The following is a 10,195-nucleotide window of genomic DNA, read 5'->3' as shown; positions in this document are numbered from 1 at the left end:
GTCTTCCACCTTTTCCTTCCCTCTCCTCTTTTACACTAAGGCCCAATAAGGCCCATATACTCCCTGGGGGGTTCCGGTAACCTCCCGGTACTCCGGAAAATGCCCGAACTCATCCGGAACCATTCCGATGTCCAAACATAAGCTTCCAATATATCGATCTTTATGTCTCGACCATTTCAAGACTCCTCGTCATGTCCGTGATCAAATCCGGGACTCCGAACTACCTTCGGTATATCAAAACACATAAACTCGTAATACCGCTCGTCACCGAACGTTAAGCGTGCGGACCCTATGGGTTCGAGAACTATGTAGACATGAACGAGACATGTCTCCGGCCAATAACCAATAGCGGAACATGGATGCTCATATTGGTTCCTACATATTCTACGAAGATCTTTATCGGTCAAACCGCATAACGATATACGTTGTTCCCTTTGTCATCGGTATGTTACTTGCCCGAGATTCGATCATCGGTATCTCAATACCTAGTTCAATCTCGTTACCGGCAAGTCTCTTTACTCGTTCCATAATGCTACATCACGTAACTAACTCATTAGCTACATTGCTTGCAAGGCTTATAGTGATGTACATTACCGAGAGGGCCCAGAGATACCTCTCCGACAATCGGAGTGACAAATCCTAATCTCGATCTATACCAACTCAACAAGTACCATCGGAGACACATGTAGAGCACCTTTATAATCACCCAGTTACGTTGTGACATTTGATGGCACACAAAGTGTTCCTCCGGTATTCGGGAGTTGCATAATCTCATAGTCAGAGGAACATGTATATGTCATGAAGAAAGCAATAGCAATATACTAAACGATCAAATGCTAAGCTAACGAAATGGGTCAAGTCAATCACATCATTCTCTAATGATGTGATCCCGTTAATCAAATGACAACTCATGTCTATGGCTAGGAAACTTAACCATCTTTGATTCAACGAGCTAGTCAAGTAGAGGCATACTAGTGACACTCTGTTTGTCTATGTATTCACACATGTACTAAGTTTCCGGTTAATACAATTCTAGCATGAATAATAAACATTTATCATGATATAAGGAAATAAATAATAACTTTATTATTGCCTCTAGGGCATATTTCCTTCATGGTCGACATCCAACCTCGAACGACTAGGAAGGCAGCAGCTGCAATATTGCCTCGCACCATCGCCCCTCTATCTAGTGCGGCAGTCGACGCCACCCAAGAGCGGAGATGGTGGGGCCACCATAACTGCCACCTCGAACATCGCCTCCTTAAGTCACCTCGGCTAGCCACCCCTGAAGCCAAGATGTGTGTCCAAGGACATGGCGCCAACATCTCGCGAGGAGAGAAGCCCTGTCTCCATCGTCCGTGAGCGGGTGGTTTCTGGCGGTTTCTTCCGGTGGTGGCAAGGGGAGTGATGAGGGAAGGGGAGGTCGGGGATGGTGATGCACTGATGCCGCACCCCTTGGAGTGACACGGACACCAATAACAACTTGATTATTACTATGGCTACCCGCTATGTGCTTTACCCCCAGCTTGCCAAAATATAGTGCATCGTTTTTTAGGAGAAAATATATTGCATCTTAACGACAACATGCGTAGGATGACTTATAAGAAGTTTTCTAAGGCTCTATGCATTGGCTTGTCGTGCCCCGACTACAGGTGAATTATACAATTTCATTAATTCAGAGACACAGACCGACCTTAGCTCAGTTGGTAGAGCGGAGGACTGTAGTGTTGCAGATCAATCCTTAGGTCGCTGGTTCGAATCCGGCAGGTCGGAAATATTTTTTTAATTATTTGTTCTCAGTCCTATCGCTGTTATCTTCTTCCTCTCCTTTTTTTCGTTCTTTCTGTTTATAATCCTTTTTGTCATGTGATGTACTTTCGAAATATGTTCCCAAAAAATCAGAGAGATGTGCGGCAATATGTAGAAGTTGCCGCCGCAGACCCGATCAATTCTGCTATAATGGGTAAAATCATCCCTTTGCCTTTTCTTCCACGAATTTCAGATGTTGGAGGCTAAATTTTGCAAAGAAAAATCACCACCACCCCCCCCCCCCCCTGCCTTTTCTTCCATGAATTTCATATACATTTCAAAGAAAACACGCCTTTCATTCTTTTTTTGTCATGGTCATTCGGCCTGCCCTTGGAGATCAACATGAAATCCATGCAGATGTAGCCATCAACCCAACATCTATCTCCACAGTATATTGCATCTTAGGATATATGCAAGATACTCCCTCCGGTCCCAAAATACTTGTCAAAGAAATAGAGGTATCTAGACGTATTTTAGTGCTAGATACATCCAATTTTATCACACAGAGGGAGTATGACATAAACACAACTGGGGAAACTGACAAACAATCTGAGACGCTCAGAAGTATGCATATCAATATTGTGGAAGGAATCATTACTTATTACTGTCATCAAGCCATGTATCTAAGTCATGGGCAAAAACGTCTTATGTTGACAGAAATCCTCAGGAAACGTGGCAACAAACCTCAGCCTCAATAGTTGATGTTTGTGTAACCACATCAAACATGAAATGGCCGTAACTTCTCGGGGATCAGCTCCCAAATTAAGGAGGAAAAAACGCCGTGGAGTTGCCAACTCTCTTATTAATTTACAAAACTGGTTACTTCTTATGCGCTGGTGATCAAGCAACTGAAACTAAATTTGCACCTAGTGTCTTTTCTTGGGCCACCTTCTCCAAAGAATTCTTGGAAACACGATAACACAGCACCTTTCATTTACAAAAGCAGCCTCCTGATGTCGCTGAAGTTCAATGCCAGCTCCGTGAAAAACTTGCCTGTTCCACAATGTGACATACAAGGAAGAATGTAAATGACACGAGAGCAGACAGGTGAAATTACAGGGCTAAGACGATCAATACCTCCTACTTGCCCATCAAATATACGATGATCAGCAGACAGTGTCAGCATCATCTTTGTTACTACAGCAGCCTTCTCTGTTCCTGGACAAAGCAACATGAGTTTAAATATGAATGCAACTATTTTGAGCAGGGCGTCACATATTCAAGAAAATATACCGTCATTGTCCATCACAGGCACCACAACCTTGTTACCCCGACCAACAGCGAGAATGCCAGCCTGGCAGAAAGATATGAAACACGATTATCGGTACAAACTCAAAGGACCTCCTTATGACAGGACAAGGGACAAGGAGGAACCTGTGGAGGATTAATGATAGCACAGAAGTGGTCCACCGGATACATTCCTAGATTTGAGATACTGCATAACCATGCAGAGGTAAAGATGTCAAATGTGGAATATCATACAGTTCGACAGCATTAACTTGCAGTGTCAAACATGAACAGGTCACTTGCCTGAAAGTACCCCCCTGGAACTCATTAGGAGCAAGCTTCCCAGCACGTGCCTTTTCGGCTAGCTGTTTGACCTACAATAGTTAATAAGGGGGAAACCATAAATCTTCCATATCTACTGGAACACTGAAAATAGTCTACAATTATGTAAGAATTTTGTATTTTCCGTGCTTCCACATGCAAGCTTGATTCTGGTTCACAATAAGAACTGCATGCAAACAACTTTGGACACAAAAACATGCTGCTGAAGAATCTGCTTAAACTTAGAAGCTTGTCATACCTCTGAAGATATTGCTGATATAGTCTTTTGATCCGCGTTTCTTATTATAGGAGTCATCAGGCCCTAGAACAGCAAAGACTGTCATTAAAGAAGTCCAAGTGTCCAACATATGATAACAAAAACTTTTGTTTACAATGCTGCCATACCTTCTCTGTAGCAACAGCAATAGATATATCCACTGAATCACACTTCTGGGCTTCTTCCTTCGAATTGTCCCAGTAAGCTGGCAATTAATGATAAAACATGAGATTTACATAATAGAGGCTAACAAAGTACCCCCTCCGTAAACTAATATAAGAGCGTTTATAGAATACTAAAGTAGTGATCTAAACGCTCTTATATTAGTTTGCAGAGGGAGTACTAGACATACCCAGAATATGTGACTGAACATTTAAATAATCAGTCGAAGCACAAACTTCAAGAAACACAAACTACGATGCAATATCATTGTTGAAACTGACCTAAGTTAAAATGATATTTTTTTTTCATGTACCTTCTGATCAATATGGAAATGAATCGTGTTTGTGTTCAAGGAGTTTTATCATAGGATTCTACCACTGTCCCTAGGGACACCACACTGACACTGTTTTTTGAGTAACGAAATGTCTACACCAAGAAGGTTTGCACCTGATATATCTGATTTACAACAAAATCCGGTTGTCTTTCATAAAATAAAGAATAACTTAATTTTATATATTGGCGAAAAATGTTGCAGAACATCTTAAAAAAGAAATGTTGCAGCATTACCATTTGCTTCAGGGACGTTCCTTAAGGCAAGTGCCACAGCTTTTATGACAATATCATTTACTGAAACTTTAACACCGTGTTGCTCTGCAATATTAGAATGCACAAGGGAAAAGGGGTTACTCTGGTTACCAAATTAATGAAACATCGAAAAAGATGAAAATACACACCTTTGAGTTCATTCCTGAATGCGAGTAAGGGATCCAGTATAACATCTGGCAACGATATCACACATACAATCATGTCAACAAAGCTATTAAGATTACAAAAGGTACATAGAATGAATACAAACCTTTGGATAGGTACAAATGTGGAGTAGTCTGTTTGGATTCAAGCAACCTTTTTGCAATCACCTACATAAATGTATTTTGACATTGTGAGAAAAAAATTGACCAATTTAATCTGCAAGAAAGGCATATTGGTTTTTTATTTTGAAAAAAGATGTATTCCCTCCTATTCATTTAATTGCCGCTGGTTTGGTACAACTAGTTTTACTAAACCAGCGACAATTAATATGGACTGGAGGGAGTAATGTTATCAATAACAAGATACGTAGCAATTAAAGAGAAGGATCATTTGTATTGGCACTTATTTACACCTCTAATTTCCATCCCAGCATAAAAACTTCCTTCTCCTGCACCCCATTGTTTTGTGTCACTGCCCTCAGATGAAAGCTATTTTAGTTGTCAGGAAAAATGCCTCAGGGAAGTTGCAGGCACCAATTCCAACTAAAAGGTGCCTTCATTTTCACTCTTCAGAGTGGAATCACAATATCTTCATTTTGGAGAAGGGGCGGCACCAATTCCAACTAAGAGGTACCTTCATTTTCACTCTTCAGAGTAACAGCACTAGAAGCTCATGCCCCCAAAAAAAAAGAGTTGCAGATTCTGTTGCTTCAATACCTTCATAGGGATGTTTTTTATTTAATGAGAAGCTGAAACACTTTGCATCAGCTTGCAGGCTTCTTGAGAGGAAGCAAAGACTATCAACAAACAGGGCCTAGATGTGGGAGTTGAGAAGCCAACTTCGTTGTTAACCAATATGTGGTTGCTCCCAACAAGATACAAAAATCAAAAGGCCTGTCAAATTTTGGCATTACAATTTAAATTTTATTTTGAAATAAAGTTAATTTTCAGATAGAATGGTGATCCTTCTTTTACAGGATGTGATGTGTAGCGAATACAAATCTGAATTAAGTCTTCCATAGAAGTGTTTGCTGATGCAATAAAATAAAATAGGTAGCCAGACACAGTACCTTGCGTATCTGAGTATTCGTTATATCTTCAAATGTGTCGCTCTTTGGTGAAGTTGTCTGAGAGTGAACTTGGGAATCACGAGCTGGTTGGGGCGAAGGTGCAGCTGGAGCTGTCTTTTCTTTGGCTGAACTTAAAGCAGTGCCTGACTTCAACGCAGCCAAAACATCACCTTTCAGAAGGGTGCCACGGGGACCTGATGCCTTCAGCAAAGAGGCATTAAGACCATGTTCTTTGATCAGCATCTTAGCTGCAGGGCTGATGCGGCTCATTACTGGGCTTTGTTCAGCTGCATCAACTTCGACAGTTTGTGCTGCACTTCCACTTGACTCATCCTCCTTATGGTCACCTCCAAAGGAGGTATCAGCAGGTATCTTTTCAATATCATCGGATTCTTCGACCTTCAAATGGGCATGGCAAAAGTAAGTACTGCTGACTTCAAAATTCAGTGGCCAATGAAATAATACGAAATATCAACTAAGCATGGAGCTATACCGTGACATAAATGGGTTGTCCAACCTGAACATCCTTTGAACCTTCAGGTACTAAAATCTTGGCCAGATACCTGCAGAATTGAAGTGGTGAACCAAAATGAAGATGTGCACAGATTACACAGATATGCATGGGACAGAAGAATAAACATAAAAGGCGGGCAAACACAAGTTGTACCTAGAGAAAGAAGTTTAGAGCAAAAACACAACACTGTATAACAGTTCAGTACAACAGAGCAATATGGTACAATAACAGAGGATTTTTTTTAAAACAAAAATTGGACTCTCTCTGTAAAGAAATATAAGTGATCTAAACCGCTCTTATATTTCTTTATGGAGGGAGTACAATATAACAACTAAGGTCAACGGATAGCGTACACATAGTTGCCACATAATGTCCATCCCGATAGTGATGAAATTGGTTAAAGATTAATCAGTTTCACGGGGATTACTGAACCTTTCTATGCACATTTCATACAGAACTTAATTACACCTGTGTCAACTAGGGATTTAATATCAACTAGCAAAAGCAATAGGGAGAGAAAGGGTTGTCAATGTAGTTTGGTTAAGTCAGCCAGCAAACCATATTTTTCTAAAAAAGAATGGGCAGAAATGTAACAAGACCTGGCAAAATATTCAGATTACTTGCAGCTAGAAAGAATGTGGGAGCCATAAATTTTGATGGTTGCTAGTCAGAAATAAATAAATTGGATGGCAAACTGTCCCAAGAGCATTCTGACAAGTTCTATCACTGCATGGGAATTCTAATGAAACCTATGTAACTTGTTCAAAGTGTAAAAACCATATTACGGTGAACTATGTAAACTTTGCTGAAAATCATTCCTTTAAGGAAACACTTGATATACACTATTATTTGTGTAATTCGAAAAGAATGACATGAGAAGAGTCAACAATCTCTCTTCAAATGCAATGGGAAGTGGAATAAGAGGACATTACCCCTCTTCAAGAGTTTCAAATTCAAGCGTGGCTTTGTCAGTTTCTATCTCACAGATCACATCACCAACCTCTATCTGCAAACAACATATAACTTTAGAAGGTACTATACCTGGAGTTGCTAAGAGAGAGAAATGTAAAGAACCCTATACTAGGGTATTCAAGGCATATGATGGAAGATTCCTATAACAAAAGCCTCACCTTATCGCCTTCCTGTTTTCTCCATTTTGTGATGTTACCTTGATTCTAATGAAAATTATGTTAGAGTCAAATATGTATAAATGGGGAAAACGCAATCATCAGGTATTAGTATGACCATTTTTAAGCTCTTACCATTGTAGGGGACAGCGCTGGCATCCCAATCACCATGTGTGGCGGAAGCCCTGCCAAAGTTATAAGAGCAAAATAATGATATAATGGACATTATTCGCTATAAATGTTCAAGTACATCTTCACTTGAAAATTAAGTTGCAAATGTAATAAAAGAGAGAGGATGTGATGGCACAAGTACATAGTGTGACAAAAGGATGTGCTCGGGATTCAATAGTAATTGTCATCGAGATAATACGTAGAATTAAGAGTCCTCAGGCTACTACCTTCCCTTGGCTGCGCATGAACTTATGTCGTTGTTTACCAATTATATTGAACAACGATCAGGAAGCACTAATAGTCTAAATCGGAAAAAAAAAACTGGCATTTCCATGAGGTTCAAGTTCACAATCAGGCATTTGCATTTCAGAGTTCAGTTGACGCAAATTCAGGCAGAGATGAATTGCACAGGATCCATAAGCTACTTCCTCTCTCTCAGTTTACAGGGCGTGCGCGTACCCCTAGGTCGTCAATTTGACTAACCTAATACAAGTCATATATTACAAAAAATATACCAATATAAACTTCAGATGTTCTATTTTCAAAAGGTATAATTTTTGTGTTATATAGTTTATATTAGGGTGATAAAATTGGCAACCTAGGTATAGGTGTAGGACTTGTAAACTGTGACGGAGGGAGTATTAAACATTTGCATGGCTTGTTTATATGCAATAAAAATGGATGCACAAATTAATTCTAGTGCATATAATATTAGAAAAAAACATCTCCACCGAAAGCGCACGTGCATAACTGCATATGTTTCTCTGAAGAAAAAAAAACACATGCATTCCCCTGAGACCATGTTAAAGTTAGAACACTCTACCTGCCGACGAGAACCATCGGGCCTGCATACCAATCTGCAGTGGAAATACCAGATGAGTACACAATTACGCGAGAAAATGGATTAAACTTTTGACTAACCCTGTAATGTCCCCCAGTGGATGCTGGGAACAGCGTTGCCGGATTCGCTCGGGCCATCGTGGAGCTCCGAACCCAATCGATCGGTCCAGATCGGGGCTCGAGTGCGCTCCCCTGGTTCGCCACGGCCACGGGGCCATGTTGTCGCGGGGCTCCAGGGGAGGGCAGCGCAGGGGAGACGCGTGGATGGACGGCTGCGCGGGAAAGAGCGGCAGGAAGGCAGCGGCGCGTCCGGAGGAGCATGACGGCGGCGGCCTGAACACCGGTCAGGTAGGGCGGAGAGGAGACGACGCGGCGAGGTAGGGCGGAGAGGCACTTTCGGCGGCGCCGGATTTAGGAAATCGATGGTACCCCGTCGAGATTGACTCTTGGAGAGGAAGGAGGTCTGGCCGGTACAACTGACCGAGGGAGGGCTATTCAGGGCCGGGCCGGGCCGAGCAAAGAGCCACTTTACCTCTGATTATTCTTTATTATTCTTTAGATCACTTTATAACTTTTAAAGTTACAAGATTCTCTGGAAATTAGATTGACTTTTTTGAACGAGCATTCGGAAGAATGTTTTGCAGAGGAATTAAAAAATAATAAAACCCAGTAGCTGCAAGAGCCCCTCACAATTTGACATCTACAACCATCCAGCATGTATCAACGTTCCAATCCGCCTGCTCGCTGTTATCAACGTGTCATCATTTTAACTCTTAATCAGGCTGCTGCTTCATAGCGTGGCATGGGGACCCTCTGATAAACTAGATGACCCGTTGCGTCAAATGACGCAGAGTCCAAACGCAGCCAAGAAGTAAGGCAAGAAATTGACACATTTTTGTTTATAGACAAGGCTGAGTTAAATCTAACATTTTCATACAATTATACGTAGATAGAAAAGAACCATAATTAAAAGGAAAATCATTACCTGATAGCACCTCTAATTGAAATGGTCAATTTTGGCCTCCTTTAAATCTAGTATGTGGAAGTAGGATTCGGGATGTGAAAGTTGGACTCGACATGTTCTTTTCGAGAGTACGCCAAAGGCGTACCTTAGCTTTATAGAAGGCAGAAATATATGTACAATACATTACATGTTAGTTGTAGACCACAGCTCGGCGCACAACACCACCTCCACTCCTACTCACTCACGCAGCTACTCGCTAAAGTTTGGCACTCTTGTCGCTCCCGCCTTCTTCCAAAGGCTCAGTTCTTGAAAGATCCAGTCTACCTTGTCCCGGTCGTTGCGTATGATGCCGCTCGCGAATACTCTAGCATTGCGCTGTTTCCAAAGACACCAACAGATAAGCATGACTATGGTGTCGAACCCCTTGCGGTGCACTTTCGGGACGCGCTCTTGCAGGTAGAGCACCACCACCCCTCCACGGTGGCCTCATTGGATGGGATCAAGGTTAGGTTAATCCTCAACCGCAAAAAACATCGGAACCACGCCTGTCTCGTGAAGGAGCATTGGAACAGAATGTGATCCAAAGTGTCTACTTCTTGCTCACATAAGTAACATGGCGAGATTTGGTCCTGCAGCCCGTGCATCGTCCTTCTGTCAGATGTCCAGCGGCGATGTTGCACTGCCAGCCACATGAATAGCTTGCATGCAAGAGGGGACCAGCATTTCTAGATCGCAACCGGGATGTGAAAGTCGGGCTAGCGATGAAAATTGAACTTGGGTCGTGGAAGTCCGACCCGACCTGGATAAGTCGGACTTGGCATATGGAAGTCGAGCTTGGGAGGTGGAAGTCGGACTCGTCGTTTGGAAGATGTACTCGGCGTGTGTAAGTCGGACTCGGCCTATGAAAAGTGGGCTCAGGCTAGGGAAGCCAGACGGGGCTATGGAAGTCGTACTTGGCCTCCGT

At 42.0% G+C, this 10,195-nt stretch overlaps 1 protein-coding gene and 1 non-coding gene across 3 annotated transcripts; one reads left to right on the top strand and one right to left on the bottom strand.

The window, feature by feature from the left end:
* The first annotated feature begins 1,688 nt into the window (after window positions 1-1,688).
* TRNAY-GUA (transfer RNA tyrosine (anticodon GUA)) lies at window positions 1,689-1,773 on the top strand. The gene is given in 2 exon segments: window positions 1,689-1,725; window positions 1,738-1,773. It is a non-coding gene; the product is annotated as a tRNA-Tyr (tRNA).
* A 615-nt stretch (window positions 1,774-2,388) lies between these two features.
* Window positions 2,389-8,770, bottom strand: LOC123147405 (dihydrolipoyllysine-residue acetyltransferase component 1 of pyruvate dehydrogenase complex, mitochondrial). Of its 2 annotated transcripts, none has more exons than XM_044566643.1 (17): window positions 8,349-8,770; window positions 8,251-8,284; window positions 7,392-7,441; window positions 7,260-7,304; window positions 7,062-7,135; window positions 6,109-6,178; window positions 5,616-6,014; window positions 4,653-4,713; window positions 4,531-4,575; window positions 4,364-4,447; window positions 3,763-3,839; window positions 3,617-3,679; window positions 3,340-3,410; window positions 3,184-3,244; window positions 3,043-3,103; window positions 2,887-2,961; window positions 2,389-2,802 (listed from the first exon to the last, which is right to left on the bottom strand). In XM_044566643.1, the coding sequence occupies exons 1-17, from the start codon at window positions 8,586-8,588 to the stop codon at window positions 2,744-2,746; spliced, it is 1,569 nt and encodes a 522-aa protein (XP_044422578.1). In that variant the 5' UTR covers window positions 8,589-8,770; the 3' UTR covers window positions 2,389-2,743. The 2 variants fall into 2 exon arrangements, with proteins under 2 accessions (XP_044422578.1, XP_044422577.1); XM_044566642.1 differs by having other exon boundaries at window positions 2,887-2,967; window positions 8,349-8,768.
* Window positions 8,771-10,195: the final 1,425 nt, after the last annotated feature.

This window comes from Triticum aestivum, chromosome 7A (assembly GCF_018294505.1).
Source record: "Triticum aestivum cultivar Chinese Spring chromosome 7A, IWGSC CS RefSeq v2.1, whole genome shotgun sequence".
Taxonomy (NCBI): Eukaryota; Viridiplantae; Streptophyta; class Magnoliopsida; order Poales; family Poaceae; genus Triticum; species Triticum aestivum.
The sequence above is the reverse complement of the archived record's forward strand: the minus strand, read 5'-3'. Positions and strand labels throughout refer to the sequence as shown.